General features: G+C 53.3%; 2 protein-coding genes across 4 annotated transcripts in view; one reads left to right on the forward strand and one right to left on the reverse strand.

Moving 5' to 3' along the window:
* Nucleotides 1-18866, reverse strand: part of CCDC12 (coiled-coil domain containing 12) — a 53927-nt gene extending 35061 nt beyond the window's left edge. For 2 of the 3 annotated variants that reach the window (XR_015698831.1, XM_087732175.1), the window contains exon 1: nt 18706-18866. Coding sequence is in view for 1 of the 3 variants with exons in the window: in XM_087732175.1 (XP_087588301.1) it covers nt 18706-18831 (126 nt within the window). In the remaining 2 variants the exon portion in view is untranslated. The remainder of the gene's footprint in view (nt 1-18705) is intronic. The other variant, XM_087732194.1, reaches the window with a different exon arrangement.
* A 476-nt stretch (nt 18867-19342) lies between these two features.
* Nucleotides 19343-19553, forward strand: part of NBEAL2 (neurobeachin like 2) — a 29242-nt gene continuing 29031 nt past the window's right edge. The window contains exon 1 of the mRNA XM_087732238.1: nt 19343-19427. Coding sequence (XP_087588364.1) covers nt 19377-19427 — 51 coding nt within the window. The 5' untranslated portion in view covers nt 19343-19376. The remainder of the gene's footprint in view (nt 19428-19553) is intronic.

A 19553-nucleotide genomic window follows, 5' to 3' on the forward strand; every position in this document is an offset into this window, starting at 1 on the left:
CTGCTAAGAAATACCGCCACAACGCTTCGGTGGAAAGGCTCGCACGTTGAGGGAGAAAGGATGGAGCTGCCGATTTCCAAAGCATCAAATAATTAACATTGGAGAGGTAAAGCGGTGCTTTTCCAAGGTCTAACATCGCTTCTCCAAAGGAAATATCCACAACCAGAGCCACTGCCTTAACTGGAGCAAATGCCCATTAGGGACTACTTAACTCCTGGTCTGCAAAGATGGAGGAGGACCATCCGTCCCTGAAATGGCAGGGCAAATGTGTTCAGTTTTGGGCCCCTCACTACAAGAAGGACATCGAGGTGCTGGAGCATGGCCAGAGCAGGGCAACGAAGCTGGTGAAGGGTCTGGAGCCCAAGGCTTATGAGGAGCGGCTGAGGGAGCTGGGGGTGCTCAGCCTGGAGAAGAGGAGGCTGAGGGGAGCCCTCATCACTCTCTGCAACTGCCTGAAAGGAGGCTGGAGCCGGGGGGGTCGGTCTCTTCTCCCCAGGAACAAGCGATGGGACGAGAGGGAACGGCCTCAAGCTGCGCCAGGGCAGGGTTAGGTTGGGTATTAGGGAAAACTTCTTTCCCGAAAGGGCTGTCAGGCCCTGGCCCAGGCTGCCCAGGGCAGGGGCTGAGTCCCCATCCCTGGAGGGATTGAAAGAACAGATGGATGTGGTGCTGGAGGACATGGTTTAGTGGTGGGCTTGGCAGTGATAGGTTAACGGTTGGACTTGATGATCTTAAGGGTCTTTTCCAACCTTAACGATTCTATGATTCTATGATTCTACTCTAAATGCGTTTGAAGATGATGGGCAATAAAGCATCGCTCCCTAACCCCCACTAATACGAGTACCGGTACCAGCGATGGGAAGTTTTATGGGGTTTGTAGGCTGCGTTCAGAGCCCTGACACATTTGAGAAGATACAGCCGGCCCTTCAGAAAACGCGGTGCTGGCAGAGGCAGAGCAGGCCATCACTGCTTGTTCTACCAACGACAAAACAACCTGATTTGAATTTGACAGGTTAATGTGCTTGCAAGAGTCATCCCACCCTCCAGTAAAAGCTGTTGATTTACAGGACACAACACGCAGGAATCAGCTGAATCCCTACCAAAAAAGGGGTTTTAACTCAAGAATTAATTCTGTTTGTGCCAGAGAAACAGCATGCCTGTTTTAATCCCCATCCCATCTTCTTTACTAAGTCACATAATTCCTTTCTACTACCCAAGAAAAAGAAAATAACTTTCAAAAACCACCTGTTAGTCATATTTAAGCCAAGAATCCACCACTGCCTTTAGCTGATGGGGACAAGGTTCCAGTTATCTTCTTGTTCTCCTCTGGGGTGGGAAGGAAGAAAGGGCCAGGCCGGCTTGGTTGGATTTTAGAGGCATTTTGGCGAGTTAATGTGTCACCTCCATTGCTCTTGGCTAAAAGCAGAAACAAAACCAGATGCTACACACGGGCAGTTTCATTTCTGCAAGGGAGGGGGGAAAAAAAATAAAAAGAAAAAAAAAAATGAGAGAGGAACTACAACCAGGTTTGTGCTTATGCACCGAGACCTTGCTGAAACGTTAAAGCTTTGCTGTAGCCAAGGAGCTCCACGCATGAATCCTCCCAATCCCGTATTTATATTAAAAAAAAAAAAAAAAAGTTAGACAAACTACCCAGAGTTTCACAAATGTAAATCACAGCTTCGCACCCGCTAATTAAGCGGTGCCACTTGGGCGCAAGACAAACCTAACTCCGCATTTTCGGAGCTGATGATTAACCTATTTTCTGGAGGTCTCTTTTTTTACCCCTTCATAAATTAAACAAGCCCGTTGAAAAGCAACGCCAGCCGGCCGTGCAGCGAGCCGGCCGCCGCTCCCCAGCTACCCTGCCATGGATTTTCCCTTTGCTTTTTTGCACTTGACTTTCCTCTCCCAGGCAGAAAGATGCTGGTGAAACCTGCTCGCTGATGGAGATCGCCAGGACCATCCCATCTTCATGAGTATTGTAAATTATTTGCTTGGAGGCTACGAGGGATCTAAACTTTGAGAGAAAATTCCTCTATAACTAACAGCAACCTTATGCTCGTGTAGCGAAAGGACGGCCCGGCAACACACAGCCACTCATTCAGGCTTTTTATGACTCACGTTATTTCAGCAATGAGATTTTAATTTCCCCATCCGTGAAATTGGGATGGTTCAGAACCACCCGAGAGGGATGCCAGGAGGCTAAACGAACACACAGGCTTGGCAAATAACTCAACAATTTCATAGATGGTGCAACCCAGGTATTTACAATCCAGCACCGAAGTAATTGGGCGTCGCGGGGAGACACGGTGTTAATAACTGCAGTTTCTCTCTTCTGTGATTCAGACAAGGTCACGGCCACGGGGGACTCTCAAGACACCAAACCGGCCAAGGACAAAACGCTTAATTGAAAAACAAAATAGCTCCTGGCAGAAATACGGACACAAAAGCCTCCTTTGAGCCTTTCCTTCCCCGCAGGCTGCAATCCTCCACCCGGCTGCGGGGGATGGCAGGAGAGGGGCAGCACCCACTTCAGGTTTGGGTTGAAAATTCAGTTCAGGGCCTCGTGTTTTTTGGATAAGGAACAAATATTTTCACTCAAACTTCATATCTTTAGTTCATCAAACCGGGCAATAACCAAGGTCTCTGCCCAGTGCTGGGACCCCCAAGTCCTGACCTGCCTCAGACTTCTTTTACAGCAGAACAGCGCAATATTCACTTTTGCAATATGGAAGAAGACAGAGTAAAGTGCTCAAAAGCTGAGCTTTGCATTATTTTTGTCAAAAAGCACAAAATACAAGTGGTCCCCTATATTGGTGTGTCTGTTTTGTTTTTTTTTTTAAAGAGTCTGACCACCTTTAGAAACGTTTAATCGTTCAGACAGCACGTGAGATGCTGAAACTCCTCCAGTATCGCTGCAGCACACCCAACACCTCAGCCGATGGTGCCAGCAGCAAACACGGCCTCGAGCAAACAGCATGGAAATTTAGCAGAACTATCCAACATGGAAAACGGGCAAAACAAATAGACAGCTAACGGGAGAGAGCGTTACGGGCTCTTCAACAAGAGGTCAGCAAGAACCTCGGCTACTTGGAAAACCGCCTAGAGAAAGGCTGAATTCCCCAGCGCCGCAGGGGGAGCTGCTGCGGGTACCTCCAGGGAAGAGCATCGTGGTCTGAAGGCTCACGCGGCGACGGCCCCATCGGGAAGAGAAGCAGCGGTGCCTCGCCGTACGGAGCGGGGTGAGCTCGGATGTATCCGCGAGGATGCGCGCCGCAGCTCCAACAAGCATGTTGTCCTGTAGTTGGGTCTAATTTCTACCTCTCTGCAACAGTTCTAAGGCAGGAAGGAGGATAATGTCGTTTCGTGGGGGGAAAACAAGCCCATTCCCTCGAAAAAAAGGCAAAATGCAGCTTTTGCTGGCCTCGTCTCCAAATTCCTCGCACAGCCACAACCAACCAGAAATTACAAGGGAAGGGAGAACGGCTCCTCTTCCACCTGCAAAGTCTGAGACTGCAGGAGGGAACGAGCACACAGGGATGCCCAAAACCAAGCACAGCCCGATTAACGCTCAAATCGTGCGGAAACAAAATGTTTTACCCATCCATCTGCTCTACTGCCGTGCTGAGCAATCCCAGCCGCACGACATTTGATGCGTTTTGCTGACGAGGTCAATTATGTCACTCCGGTCACCAGTGGTGTCCCCAGGGCTCAGTGCTGGGGCCAGTCCTGTTCAACATCTTCACTGATGATCTGCAGGAGGGGATCGAGGGCACCCTCAGTCAGTTTGCAGGTGACACCAAGCTGGGTGGGAGCGTCGATCTGCCGGAGGGCAGGGAGGCTCTGCAGAGGGCCCTGGCCAGGCTGGAGCCATGGGCCCAGGCCACGGGGTGAGGGTCAGCAAGGCTCAGGGCCGGGTCCTGCACTGGGGGCACAGCAACCCCAGGCACCGCTGCAGGCGTGGGGAGGAGCGGCTGGGAGCTGCCCGGCGGGAAAGGGCCTGGGGGGGGTGGTCGACAGCCGCTGAACATGAGCCAGCAGGGTGCCCAGGTGGCCAAGGCGGCCAGTGGCATCCTGGCCTGTATCAGGAACAGTGTGGCCAGCAGGAGCAGGGCAGGGATGGTCCCCCTGTGCTGGGCACTGGGGAGGCCGCACCTCGAATGCTGTGCTCAGCGCTGGGCCCCTCACCCCAAGGTGGCCATGGAGGGGCTGGAGCGTGGCCAGAGCAGGGCAGCGAGGCTGGGGCAGGGTCTGGAGCCCAAGGCTGGGGAGGAGCGGCTGGGGGAGCTGGGGGGGCTCAGCCTGGAGAAGAGGAGGCTGAGGGGAGCCCTCATCGCTCTCTGCAACCGCCTGAAAGGAGGCTGGAGCTGGGGGGGTCGGTCTCTTCTCCCCAGGAACAAGCGATGGGACGAGAGGGAACGGCCTCAAGCTGCGCCAGGGCAGGTTTGGGTTGGATACTGGGAAAAACTTCTTCACCGAAAGGGCTGTCAGGCCCTGGCCCAGGCTGCCCAGGGCAGGGGCTGAGTCCCCATCCCTGGAGGGATTTAAAGGACGGATAGATGTGGTGCTCGAGGACATGGTTTAGTGGTGGACTTGGCAGTGATAGGTTAACGGTTGGACTCGATGATCTTAAGGGTCTTTTCCAACCTTAACGATTCTGTGATTTTATGTCACTCTCTCACCGCCGTCTTTTTGAGAGGCGAGAGTCAGAGACTGAAAAGCTTTTGTGCCACTGTTACCAATTGCTGCTGGTTTCAGGACGGGAAGGATTCCCCCAGCTTCCCCAGATCCCAGCAGATCCCTGGCTGACTCGTAGCGGGTCAGCAGCCTCCGTGCTGCACTTCATCCATCTGCAACCAACAGCAAGACCGGCCGCCCCTCGAGAGCTGGGGGCTGTGTCGGAGCAATGCAGGTGGGTGCACTGAAGGAAAAAAAGCAAGTTTGGGGGAGTCCAGCATCTCCCAAGGATGAAGAGGAGCACTGCACCGCAGAGAGCGCTTGCTGGAAAACCTCAGTCTCGAGTGCCTTTCAAAGTCATTAAATCAATTCTCCTGGATGCCAGCTCTGTGTATTGTTACTCAAAATCATCCCACCACACTCCATTATTTATACCTGGGCACCAGCTGTCACGGGCTTAAAAATAAATATATCTCACCTAGCTTCCCGGTTCGTCAGCCCCAGCCCGGTGAGAAGCCTCCCCTGAGGTTGGCCTCGCTGGCACGGCCGCCGTGCAGCCTGTCCCCTGTCCCCCCGGGGTGGCCGTGCCAGAGCCCCCCGCATCCCCGTCCTCCGTCCATCCCCACCAGCCGCACCTTCCCATCGCCGGCGCTCACCTCGCCCCGGGGGAAACCACTTCAAGGACTCACCCTCCCACAAAAATTAAACCAAACCAACCGAACGAAAGGGGGAAAAAAAAAAAAAAAATTAAAAATAAAAGCCAGTTAGCTTCCTGAACCAGTTCACGGCGGGGTCAAACGCATGCCAGCACAGGCAGGATGCGGCTGCTGTAGGATCAACTCAGACGGGTGTAAAAGGTTGTTAAACTCCAGCCTACAGCCACAGTTCCACAGATGCACCAAAGTCAGGACTTCAAACGAGGGTCCGGCTGTCCTCCTCCCCACCCCTCCTGGTCGCAAGGTCTCCCCGCGAACCAGATCCAGGAATGGAAGCAGAGAGAAACCAAGCGTTCCCTTTTTCCCCGCTGGGTTAGTTTTAACCTGGCTCGGGTTGGTTTAACCCCAGCTCACCGGCGGGAGGGCAGCAAAAGCAGGGAACAGGCAGGACCGCTTTCATCCCCGGTAATGCTGGCTGCATGGCAGCAGCTTGGGAACTCCAGCGAAATATTCATATTTATTTGGCTCCGTTGCACAAAACCTGTCAAACAGCACGTGGAGGAGACAGCTGTGACTGTCACTGTTTCCAATGATTATGGCAAGGAGCTGTGAATAAGCAGACGGGAATTTGAGTCTTGACTATAACCGCCGACTTTGCGCATCCATAAGGGAACAAAGAGACCCACCTTCCTACGATGGCAAGCCTAGCGCCGTATCGCGCAGGACCGTCCTCAACGATGCACGGACAAAACGCTACTCACCAGCAAGCTTCTCCTTCCCACCTTTCCTTTGGGTTGTGCAGAGCGCTGTTTTAAGTAATTATATATTGGCATTCCTCTACTCCCAGACCTTATTGCCCAGCCTCTTCCTAACCACACGGTCACAAAAGGTTTCCAGAGTGTAAGAAAAAAAAAAAAAAAACAAAACAAATTGTATTTCACACTGGCCACAAGACAAACAAAATGGAATATATTGCTTTATGGGTTTTACTATGGACAGTTTTTCCCGTGGATACCAATCAAGCGACACCACCGGAGCCGGGCTGGCCAAGGACCTCGCTGCAGGCACCAAGAAACACCCCAGATCTCCAGCAAACTCCAGATCCAAATTAACGCCCAAGCCCCCTCGACCCCATCTTCCCCATCACCCCGGGGTACACCAACACGGCTCGGGAGGACCCTCTTCTCTCAAATTCAACAACGTTCATGGGATGGAGACGCAGAGGAACGCCTTGAGGAACGTTTCTCAAGGAGCATTTCCCAAGGTTAGACGACCGACCGCTCCTGGCCGCCCACCGCGCATGTATTTCTGCCTTGCTGGTGGAAGCACAATCATTTTGTGTGCAGGCTTCCATCTCCAGCCATTTGAGCACCGCTGCGATAGTTTATTACTTTCCTAATAAAGCCTGAATAGAAATGAAGCCTTTGTAGCCCTAAGTGTGCATTTTACTCTCGCTGTAATAACTTTACTACGCTCTGTTTCCACAGCAACTGTTTTCTCAGGCGCTTGGTACTTTGTCAGGAACGCAAGGCTGCTTTCCTCCACCAAAATAAAAACTAAGCAGAAAACACCCATCCAAGGACGGCAGCAAGCCAAGCCGCCGTGCCACGCACCGGCCTCCAGACAGAGAAACGGTTTCATTGCTTCGGTCAGAGTCCGACAGCGTTTGCAGATTGACCAACGCTTCGGAACAGCCGGGAAAACGGGCAGAAAGGCTCCTCGTCTGCGGCAACGGCAGGAAAACGCGGCACAGAGCTACGCTGCGGAGGAAAGGAGCAGCGCCGTGACCTTCCTCCCCCTCCTACCTCTCTTGCCAGCACGGGCAGGCGTGGAGGAGCAGGGAAGCGATCTGGCTGCAAAGCGAAAGCAACGTTAAACAAAAGCTTGGGCTGCGGCCAAAGCAATTCTTTTCCCCCCAACGTGATGCACGACACAGCCGCCAAAGCCTTCGTGCCGGTGCAGAGCGAAGGAGCAGGTGGGAGACCCTTCCTCCCCGCACAAACGCGGCCTAAAGGTGGTGCAGCCTCGGAGGGAAGGCTCCTGCTTTTTTGCCTCGTTCGAGGCTTTTTGGCCAACAGGGCAGGAGAAGGAGCTACACGGCTCCTGGGCTCGTTAGGTTATTGCATTACGAAGGCTCGGTGCGGAGAAAGGCATCTCCCCCGCTCAGGTGAGCCCGGGCACGGCAGCCGAGCAGGGGCTGAGCCGCGCCGCTCCAGCCTCTCCTCCGCCTCCCGTGCGATGATCTTCACCTCGGTTTTGCTGATGGACACTTTTGGAAAATGAGCAGCATCCCCTTGAGCCACCAGATATTCTGTTTTAAAAGGAGAGGAATACCCAGGTCTTTTACTGGGAAATTACCTAGTAGCGGATCCTGTTATTTAGCTACAGCAATCAAACGCTGTCCCAGAATTTAATAGCAGCAAAGCCCAGCGCAAAAGGAAAAAAGAAAGCCTGTACATCCAGAACACGCCTGCACAATAAGGTCTATGATTGCAAATGCTAAATACTACTTTCACAGCAAGGACTCTTTTCCATACAACCGTTTCCCCCTAAGTTACGGAAAAAGTACTGCACCACCCACTTGACCAGCAAAGAAAGCGAGGGAAGGCTGCAAGGAAGGAGAAGGTGGAATCTGAATGCAGGAACTCATATATATATGTATATATATCTCTACGTGCACTTATATTATATGGACAATACTGAAGACATGCCTACAACAAGCATTTCCACAGAAGCCAGCAGCACAACCATCTGCTCTGCTCCCTTGGAAATTCAACTACAGACAAAGGATGCTTATGAAGCCGCCTCATACTTTGCCATGCCAGTTTCATGGTATTTCAAAGCAGAGATCACCTTACTTGTTTTATTTATTATTCTCTTGTATTGATTTTTACACCTAAATAGGACTAAGCGTTTTTGGAGAGCTCTCCTTAAGCAGATCTGACAGAGAACCTGAGCAGACATCCACTTTTTGCCTCTTTTCAGCGCCTCCAACACTGACCTCGGCACAAAATCCCCAGCAGTCCCAAGCAACCTGGATTTTTACAGCACAGGCAAGGCTGTAAGTTTGTAAGTCACCCTCAGTCAGTTTGCAGGTGACACCAAGCTGGGTGGGAGCGTCGATCTGCCGGAGGGCAGGGAGGCTCTGCAGAGGGCCCTGGCCAGGCTGGAGCCATGGGCCCAGGCCACGGGGTGAGGGTCAGCAAGGCTCAGGGCCGGGTCCTGCACTGGGGGCACAGCAACCCCAGGCACCGCTGCAGGCGTGGGGAGGAGCGGCTGGGAGCTGCCCGGCGGGAAAGGGCCTGGGGGGGGTGGTCGACAGCCGCTGAACACGAGCCAGCAGGGTGCCCAGGTGGCCAAGGGGGCCAGTGGCATCCTGGCCTGTATCAGGAACAGTGTGGCCAGCAGGAGCAGGGCAGGGATCGTCCCCCTGTGCTGGGCACTGGTGAGGCCGCACCTCGAATGCTGTGTTCAGTGTTGGGCCCCTCACTACAAGAAGGACATCGAGGTGCTGGAGCGTGGCCAGAGCAGGGCAATGAAGTTGGTGAAGGGTCTGGAGCACAAGGCTTATGAGGAGCGGCTGAGGGAGCTGGGGTTGTTTAGCCTGGAGAAGAGGAGGCTGAGGGGAGCCCTCATCGCTCTCTGCAACCGCCTGAAAGGAGGCTGGAGCCGGGGGGGTCGGTCTCTTCTCCCCAGGAACAAGCGATGGGACGAGAGGGAACGGCCTCAAGCTGCACCAGGGCAGGGTTAGGTTGGATACTGGGAAAAACTTCTTCACCGAAAGGGTGGTCAAGCATTGGAACAGGCTGCCCAGGGCAGGGGCTGAGTCCCCATCCCTGGAGGTATTTAAAGGACGGACAGACGTGGTGCTCGAGGACATGGTATAGATGGACTTGGCAGTGATAGGTTAACGGTTGGACTCGATGATCTTAAGGGTCTTTTCCAACCTTGACGATTCTATGATTCTGTAACCCGGGGCCGAACACCAGTTTTCCACGGAGCCACGGGCATTCCTGTTGTTTACCTCCGTGCCTTGTTCCGCACAAAGCCGTGGGAATAACCTGAAGCCGCCGCCTTTTCGGCACAAAGCCGTCTGCATCCCAAGAGACACGGGAACGACAGCAAAATTAAAGGAAGAGTAGCATGCCTCGTCGTAAGGGCCGCACAAGCACAAACAATCTGCGTTAGCCGCAAGAAACGGGTGAAACGTGGATATTCACAGAACAGATTTTCTTATTTCAGCTTTCCCTAACTTCTGGCAAACAATCTCTGGTCTTACCCGCTTCACATCGTCTTCCCCGCCAGCTCTGATTACACCTTCAAGGTGCTTCGCTGCCCTTCGCTGCCTCCCGTCACGCTACCGAAGGTCACTGGATTTTTTTGCTTATTAACAACGTCCTTTGTAGCTGTCCTAAATCCACTCAGGAATGCGTCTGCTGCCGAGATCAGCGTTGGATCCCCCATTTCTGCACCACGTTTGCAGCTTAAGGAGTGTGCCTGAAAGTTCACGTTCAGCTCCTTTTCCCTGGTGGCATTTGTATTTCAAATTATTTCATCTTCCAGATGAAAATACATTACCCTTGAAAGGTTGGTGCTTTATACCAGACGATCTGAGGAGCGGGATGATTTGCACTTGCTGTATTTATGGAACTAAGGGCATCAGGAAAACAAATGTCGAGCCCTAGTTAAAAAACAAAACGATGCTGGGAGTTGTCAAAGGAAATAGAAGCAAATCTGAATAAAGGAAAAGCTTTTAAAAGCTTCAAAAATAGAATCTGAAAGGGAATCAAACACTTACACGGGAGGAAAAGCTTCAAACTGACCTTTAACTACATTGCTCTTGTTCAACAAACACCTTCTTGAGTTTAACCACAATTTACAAAGCCGAAGAGCTCAGGACCATGCTGATGTTGCCTTCCCAGTAACAACCATCAGGCATTTCCTGCAAGAAGAGATGCCAAGCGAAATTCCTGCAGGAATTGCTGTCGGTTCAGGCCTGCTTTCCTCTGGATTTGACTCCTGGGTATGTTCTCCAAGGTTTAATACGGCAGGAGCTCCAATGGAAACATTTTCCACAGTTAAACTTCACAACAAATCTCCCAGATCGGTTCCCTGATAGCTGGTAACAGCTGAGCTCACACTGAATCTTTTAGTAGGGTGGTAAAAAAAAAAATTAAAATAAAAATCTCCCTCTATATCCAACCTCTTTTCCTGAAGCGTGTAGGGGCCTCGTAGCTAGAGAGTGCCCACCCTCCATCGCCCCGGCGCGGAGGCGGTCAACGAGGCCAGCAGCTAGGGAGGACAGACACAATCCTACCAGCCGCGCACCCTCGGAAGAACAGGGTTTCTCTGTTAAAAAATAAAAAGCTACCCACAACCGGTAATTTAAATAACCTAAAGAACAAGGAGTTATAGAGACAAGTTGATCCATTTGGAGGTTAAACGAGATTTCCCCAACGAAGAGCTCGCACGCCGCCCGAATCTCCTGTCGCTACCACGACTCATCCCGCTGGCTCTGCCTTACCCTTCGGAGCTCCCACTCGTTCGGCACGCGCGCTTTATCAGCGACGGATGAAAAGCAGCTTCGCGTCGGTTATTATTTCCATGGAGCCCATTCAAAAGCTCCAGCAAAAAGACAACCCGGACGGCACAGCTGGGACTACTGAGCGGTAGATTAAAGGAGCCAAGGTTTTAGCACTGTCTAGTTTGGGTTGAAAAGGAGTGCTTAATCTTTTTTTTATGGGTAGAGATGAAAAGAGAAAAATTATGTAAAAACCCTCTGTCCATTACCATGGCGATGCAAAAGTAAGTCAAGATTAATGAGCATCAGGAAAATCAGATCTCAAACTTTCTGCTGGTTTCTCCTAGGAAAGTTAACCCTCCGTTGACAAGACACGCGTGGGGCTCCCGACAGGGTTTATTATATCACTGTGGCTCCATGCTAAAAAAAAAAAAAAAAAAGAGGAAAAACACCCACATGGCCTTTTCAAAGAGTTTGCCTCCGAGTACCAGCTTCTGCCAGGCTGCTCCGCTGGCGGTCTGACAAGGTGGCAAGGGTGCCCGCTGCGAACGGCAAACAGCAGTATGAAAAAGAGGGTCTAAGTCAAGCTGGCTCTGCCCAACGCATCCACTTGTGCTAGCCTTGGCCCAAGGAACAGCATCCCAAACGTGCCGGGAGCGGCCCCGACGGCTCAGAAGCACGGGCGGTGGGTGAGGGACAGGGAGGCGATAGCCGTGCTGGAGGGGAAAGGACGTCACGGCTCCGATGGGAGCAGCGTTGAGGACTTCTGGTCCTTGTCATGCCCATATTAGAATCATAGAATGGTTTAGGTTGGAAAAGACCCTTGAGATCCTCGAGTCCAACCGTTAACCCAGCGCTGCCAAGGCCACCACTAAACCATGTCCCCAAGCACCACATCTCCCCGGCTTTTCAATCCCTCCAGGGATGGGGACTCAGCCCCTGCCCTGGGCAGCCTGGGCCAGGGCCTGACAGCCCTTTGGGGAAGGAACTTTCCCTAATACCCAACCCAAACCTGCCCTGGCGCAGCTTGAGGCCGTTCCCTCTCGTCCCATCGCTTGTTCCTGGGGAGAAGAGACCGACCCCCCCGGCTCCAGCCTCCTTTCAGGCAGTTGCAGAGAGCGATGAGGGCTCCCCTCAGCCTCCTCTTCTCCAGGCTGAGCCCCCCCAGCTCCCCCAGCCGCTCCTCCCCAGCCTTGGGCTCCAGCCCCTGCCCCAGCCTCGCTGCCCTGCTCTGGCCACGCTCCAGCCCCTCCATGGCCGCCTTGGGGTGAGGGGCCCAGCACTGAGCACAGCATTCGAGGGGCGGCCTCACCAGTGCCCAGCACAGGGGGACGATCCCTGCCCTGCTCCTGCTGGCCACACTGGTCCTGATACAAGCCAGGATGCCGTTGGCCCACTTGGCCACCTGGGCACCCTGCTGGCTCGTGTTCAGCGGCTGTCGACCAGCAGCCCCAGGCCCTTTCCCGCCGGGCAGCTCCCAGCCGCTCCTCCCCACGCCTGCAGCGGTGCCTGGGGTTGCTGTGCCCCCAGTGCAGGACCCGGCCCTGAGCCTTGCTGACCCTCACCCCGTGGCCTGGGCCCATGGCTCCAGCCTGGCCAGGGCCCTCTGCAGAGCCTCCCTGCCCTCCGGCAGATCGATGCTCCCACCCAGCTTGGTGTCACCTGCACACTGACTGAGGGTGCACCACAAGCTTCTCGCCCTTCCAAAAAAAGAAAAAAAAAAAAAAAAAAACCACAAACCAAAATGGAAAAGCCAAACAAAATGGAAAAGGATTGCTACAGGTGTCTTCCCAGCACAGAGCTGCTCCATCAGATGAGTCCAACGCTGCCAGCTGCCCTTCCATCTCCGACCTACCCCCATCCAAATCCTCCCCACACATGCTAGGCTTTGCTGCCTCTTCGTCTTTTACAGGGGCCATAAGCTGAATTTTAGAAAAGGAAAAAACCACCCTGAAACCCTAGAAACTGGCAGGGAAAGGGCAGAAGCGGATCCAAAGCTCCTCTCAACCTCTTAACTGCGTTCGGCGTGTGACGGGCTGAATCAGCACGCCTTAAACCTCCCTGCTCACGGTCTCAGAAAGCCGAATTTGGGAAGTTTCCTCTGAAAACCCTCCTCTCCCGTCGTCCAAATGAACCCAGCAGCAACGTGCCACAGCCCCGTCACCGGCAGCCATGAAGCGTTTCCTCTCATTTCAATAGCAGCCACGCACAAGATTATTTCAACAGCTGGATCAAAGGAGCAGACGCAGGTTACAAGCAGCATCCGAGACGACAGTTCCTCTACTCGGATATCTATTGCTAAAAATAAGTAGCTGTGGGAAAAGTACTTAGCTCCTTGCAAGAAAGATAACGTACGTACTTCTTTATTTCACTCCTCCTTTGCTTCTCTGGTGCTATCCAGAGGAAAAGCCTATCAAATCCTTTACTAAATATACATACAGATATTTTTAACTAAAATAAAATTCCTCCCTAAGCCAAAAGCGTTGGTGGATGACACACACGCTCTATTGGGATGCCTAAACCAACTAAAGGGCCCGTGACCTTCCCCTCTCCCACTCTTTTTGACCAGCACGGTTCTCCCTATCGTGGATGGATCCCCAAAGCAGCTTAGCTTTTGCAGAGACCTCAATATTTTTAAGACGCAAGCTCTGATTTACAAAGTGCTTACAGACACATGGCAGGACGTGCCCGCTGGGAGAACTGACATTACGTGGCGATTTGAACGGGGTTCGAAGCAAGGCACGCTTCGGTGAACGCCGCACCCGAGCAAAGCCTTCGCCGAACTCCACGCCGGGCAGACGGGAATGCATCGGAGAACCAGCTTCAAGGGCAACGTGCAGACAAGCGTTTCAGAAATACAAGTAACCACAGTTAATTATCAACCCGCTCAGCAGAACGCTGGTTATGGAAATACGGTTTCTTGTGTATTAGGGAGAGGACTTGCAACAAAATTCGAGTTTTCAGCTAGGCAGGGACAATGGCTGCCCTCCGACCGGCCAGCGGTGATCAACAGAGCTAGCTCGTGATTTCTTTAGGACAAGGACTCGCTTTCTGCTCCAAACACCAGTTTGGACTGAACCCTCCATTAAGCAAAGCTCCCCAAAAGCTCCAGTCCCATCTGTAGCACAAGGATTTTATAGTCGAAGTGGTGCAACCGCTTGCAGCTTTTCACGGGAAGCGCCACGCCGCTGCACTCCTTTTTTTAATCCAAAAAATTGCAAAGCGCTATTGCAACTCAGCCCGTAAGGTCTCCATCCTGAAAATACCCGTAGTTTTGCATATCTCGCTGCTGGTCCAGCTGCTCCAGCTTGCTCCGGCAGCGCTCGCAGGACCTCGGTGCGTGCAAACACGGAGTCACCTCCAGCCGGGTAGCGTTAAAGAGATTCAGGAGACCTTGCCCTCCCATTTTGCTTCAAAACGTAGAGGTAGGTAATAGTCAGGAACAGCTAAACTAAAAACTAAATACAGTTGTCCTAAGCTAAAGCTTTAACTGAGCAAAACTTTTTCTTCAGCTAAAAAAAAAGTCTTTCTGAGAAATGCAAACAGAACGCCTTAATCTGATTTTTCAGTCATTAGGCAACGGGAAAAAAAAAAAAAAAGACATAGCAGATTATCAGGGCTTTATCACACGACACTGCAAGGATAAAGCCTCAGCACCATCATCACCATCAGCACAACGGGACTCGGGCAAAGAGAGCGCTGCCGACCAGTTCAACACTCACGTAGTCCATACTCGGTCATTAGAAAAATAAAAGCCATACAAAGAATCCCAAACGCCTTCCTTCGGGACAGGTCCGCGACACACGGCAGAGTGTATTTAGGAAAAGGCTGTGCCCGCTTTCCCCCCGACTGCGGGATCTCGGGAGCTGGAACCGTTTGTTATTTAAAACAAAACAAAACAAACCCTAAACTTGAAAAGACCGACGTCACTGCGTGACCTTTCGCAAGGCTCCCTGCAAAAACTTGGTGGGGTTTTCCTGCTAATTGAAGGTGGCAGTGAAAACATGAGCTAAGCGCCAGTTATATAAGCCGCCGGCTTCAGAAAGACTTCTTTTTAAATGTCGGTAAGCTGGCAGAAAACACGCACAGCCCCGTTAAAGACCACGGTACTTCCCTGTGCGCTTCCTCTCCTCCGGCACAGCAGAAAGCTGCTTTCAGGCTGCTCCCACCGCCTTTTCACTTGACTCTCCAGTGCCTTCTAGGTAACAGGATACCGTGGGGGTTTTTTTCGGATTCACTTTCCTTGGTTTGAGGTTTTTTTGAGGGTATAAAACAGGGAGAGATGATCTTTCAATTTGCAGGACTCGCAGAAACAGTAAAAACGCTCGTACAAAGCAAAAAAACAAACCATCCTGGCTGAGACTGCATGGATCAGGCTTATCCCAAAGAAGTAAAAACAGTCTGGAATAATACCCAACACCCTGGTTGCTCAGAAGCACCAAGCAGGTCAGACTAAAAGACGGGGTTCGGGCGTTTCAGCTGCACGCTGGCAACTCAAAGGCGAGCGGCCACGACGGAGCAGGCTGGGCAGCAGCCCTCGGGGCTTGTACGCGGGGTAAGCAACGGCTGCGAGGTGGTTCGATTTGATTTTCTTTAGGGGAAAGAAAAAAAAGAAAGGAAAGCTTGCAAACTAAGATTACAGTTACACAATTCAAAAGCATATTTTTTGCTAGAACAGGAAGCAATATTCAATACGCCAACAAGTCCGAATCCACCATTTGATTGCTTGCCGTTGAAAGACAATTTTATGTAAATTTAGGAGGGAAATGGCCTCTCTGATACCGTATCTGATCCTCGACATTGCAACCTCTGCCGATGCCAAGGCCGTACGCTGAGGCTGGGAATCCAGCATCAGCTTCCATACTGTTTTAATCATATTTGTATAAGCAAGTGGCGACTGGTATTTCTCAAATGTAAATTATGCCCAGAACAAACTTTTTATTGAGTAAAAGCCCCGTTTGCTGTCGATCAGTAAAAGGCGGTGCGAGAGGTCGGGTAAGCACAGCAGAAGGCACAGTTGTTGAGTTTTTGCATGTCTGGGTATTACCTCACTCATTTCCTCACCGATTGGGAAAAAACGAGCATCACCTTCCCGCAAAAACGGAGCGCACGGTGCGAGCGGCGGCGAAGTCCTGAACTGAAGGAGGCTCCATGTTGGATCTTAAGTACCCATTCCCTAAACGTACAGAAACGCAGCAGAAAGCGCAGCACCTTCTCTCCCGCAAACCCCAGCAGCGGCTTTCAACAGCAGCGAGCGAGGATCAGCAGGTCCCCTCTTCTCCTCTATTCCCCACACCCTCCGCCAGGGTTTGGGCTGTTGCAAGCACCGCAAAGGGCTTAGGAAAGACCTGACTGGTTAGATGACAGCGTTCGCAGGTGAGATCGCTCACAAGAAAACCCAACAATGCCTGGTAGAAGGCTTGTAAAATCACACCTAAGCGAGCAACGAGACGACGGGTGAAATTCAGAGCCTGGTGTAAAGCAAAGCGCACGGGGGGCAAAAATAATTCGGGCTACGTGTGCGCAGGGCATGGGCTCCCGAGGAGCTTCACTGCTGGGGAAACGGCTCAGTTGAGACTGATAGGAGTGGAAAAGGTAGAAGAGCTTTGACAGTTGAAGACAGGCTGATGTGGCCAAAGTGAGAATATAGATTAAAAAACAAACAGCAGGAAATGGTGTGGCAGCGCTGTGAGCCCACGAGTGCCCCACGGCCTGAGCCAGGCAGGCAGTCCCACATCCCCTCGCGGCAAAGGGCATCCCGGCACACCAGGGCAAGTCACCGAGGTCATTCCGAGAGGTTTGTGTACAAAGAGAGGCTTCACAGACCACAGCTTGCATCTGGACGAGAGAGCGAGAGCGCTACAAAATCCTAAACACGAACACGGAACGATTATTTTGTGTTTCTCACCAGGGCTGCGTGGGAGAGCACCCAAGGCAACTTTCATTTAATGGGTTGAAAACCAAAGGAGGTAGTTTTGTCATTAAACGGCGGAAATCTGTCTCGGGAGGCTGCAAAAGCCAAAAGTAAAATGGGATTTAGAAGGGCTCGGACAAACTTACCAGGACAGATCTACCAGGAGCTATCAGGGACTACTGGGCGCTACCCTCGAAGGCGCAGCGCGCTGGTACTGCACGAGACACCACTCGTGGAAAAGAAGTACGAACACCTTTAGCCCTCGCAGGGACTGAGTCAGAAAATCTCACCCAAAATTTTAAAAAACACAGCGATAAAGCAGCTGAGAACACCACCGCGTGTGCTACGCCCTCCACGACCGCTCCATCTCACTCCCTCTACATTTGCCAGACAGGACAGAAAAGAAAGGAAAGAGCTTTTCTTTTGGAAGGAGCTTTTCTTTTCAACTGCTTTTCTTCTCGGTAAGGCTGGGCGCGGGGCTGTATCCCCCCTTCCCCTTTCGGATAATAACGAATGTCTCAAGGCAAGAGAGACAGCAGAACGCGCTTGGCCTGCCCACCAAAGTCCCGGCTGCCGTTAATAACCCCAAGAGAAGGTCCCTCAGGGGAAGGACAGGACATCTTCCCACGTTACTGGACCGTACTAACCTGGATCAACAAATTCAGGATGATGTGGCAGAAGGGGAGCAGCGCCGGCACCACCTTACTAGCCCAAAAGAGGTGAGTTAAGCAATGCCAGGACGTGCCAAGACACGCTGGAGCGTGGCCGCCTTCCTCGGTAGGCGCTGCCGAGGTATTAATTGCCCAGTTTCTCAGGTTTAATCCATCCTTCTTTCACCCCCAACAAAAAATAACATCTCTATTTCAATATCCTGAGCTCAGCGTTTGCGGAGGCAACAGGGACAGCCAGGTAAAATAACTGGAGTTTTTTGGGCGAGGATTCAACCCATCACAAAACTTTTCAGATAAACTCCTCGAGAACCGATCCCGGCTATTTTGCTGCCGGCAGTACCTTCTGCGACACGCGATTTACAAAAACCACCGCCAATTCCTCCGAGGCTGAGCGAGGAGCCTGCCGCACCATCCGCAGCGCACGCATCCCAGAAAAAATTCCCAATTTACGGACCCGCTTGGTCCTGGCTTTGCTCAGGCAACACAACCGGTTCCTCGGTATCCTCAAGCCTGGGCTAAAGGCGCTCGGGTCTCGACGTCGCTATGGAAGAGAAGTTTAAGGCCCAGAAAGCGCCGGAGAAACGCAAAGTGGTATTAATTAGCCCCGGGGCGAATCTGCGTTTTCACCCTCGCTGCCAGGCTGAGGCCTGGGTTTCAGCGATGACACAAACACAGAGGACAGGGGAGAAAACGTGGAAAAATCAAGAGGTTTAATCACACGAGGGGAGGTTTTTATAGCAAAGACCAGGGGCAGAAGAGAAAAGAAAGTGGAAGCCCGACGCCGGGCAGGCCGCGGGGCCTCACGGAGCCACCATGGACCCCATGCAAGGGCCCCTGAACCCCCACCCCGACCACCGCCCCCCCCCCAGACCCTCCCGTCCCCCCAAAACTCCCCCTTCGCCCCCTCCCCTCTGCCCCAGACCCCTCCCTGCCCCCGGGACCCCCCTCCAACCTCTCTCCGCACCCCCAGGCCTCGCTGCCGGCTGCCCCTTCCCCTCCCACCCCACACCCCTGCCCCCCAGCCTCTCCTACCCCCCCAAATCCCCAGCCCCCTCCCAAACCCCATGCTCCCCAGTGTCCCCCACACCTGTAACTTCTCCCCCAGGTTCTCTACCCCCCACATCCCCAGTAATTACAGACCCACCTCACACCCTCCGCCCCCCGCCATCCCCAGACCCTCCACGGCCCCCCAACATCCTCAGGCCCACTCCAGGCCCTCATACCCCTCTACCTCCCACCCCACACCGCCATTCCCCCACCGACCTGAAGCGTTCGCTGCCGCAGAGCCCTCAGCCTCTCCCGCCGCCGCCGAGCCTCCTCTTCCAGCCTCCCCAAAGCCGGGCCGCCCGCCGTTTCCTCCGCTTCTACCCCACCACCGGGCGCCGCCATCTTCCTCCCTCTCCCCTACACGCCGTACAACGCCACTGCGCATGCGGAGCAGGTGCGGCCCATCGAGCGCCGAGCGCATCGATAGGTTAAAAGGCGGGGGGGGGGGGCGCGCCGCGCAACTTGCGGGGGGGGGGGGGGCATAAAAAATCAAAAATAAATTAAAAAAATGTAAAAAGGGAAATGAACGGTAAATCTGCATTCTCTGCGCTGCTAGGCTTATTCCTATGGTCTCTCAGGGCGCGCAAGGCTTAGCTGGTTTAATTGGCGGGGGGATAATTATTTGGGGGGGGGGGGGATTTTACCTTCCGCACCCCCCATTTTACCTCCCCCCCCCGGCAGCCCAAAGGGCTGCCGGGGGGGGGAGGTAAAATGGGGGGTGCAGGGGTCGCCCCCCATCCCAGCAGCAGGTACCCGGTACCGGGGAGGGGGGGGGCGGTGACAGGGGCCCCCCCGTACCTGGGGGAGGGCCCGGTGATGGCGGGGCGGGGGGGGGGGGGGCGGAGCTGCCAGCCGTGCCGTTCCGTACCGAGCCGTGCCGGCCCGGCATGGCTTCCCGGGAGCGGCTGTACGAGCTGTGGATGCTTTACTTCGCTAAGGTGAGGTCGGCACCGGAGACCCCCCCCCGCCCCCCTTCGCTTCATTTGGGGGGGGGGGGTGGGGGGGCAGCACCCCTTTACCCCCACACCCCCTCTATAGGGGGGGCTATGAGCCCTGCCTGCACC

The sequence above is a fragment of the Nipponia nippon genome, unplaced genomic scaffold (assembly GCF_047370975.1).
Source record: "Nipponia nippon isolate SJK-2023a ecotype South Korea unplaced genomic scaffold, ASM4737097v1 scaffold_1, whole genome shotgun sequence".
Lineage (NCBI taxonomy): Eukaryota > Metazoa > Chordata > Aves > Pelecaniformes > Threskiornithidae > Nipponia > Nipponia nippon.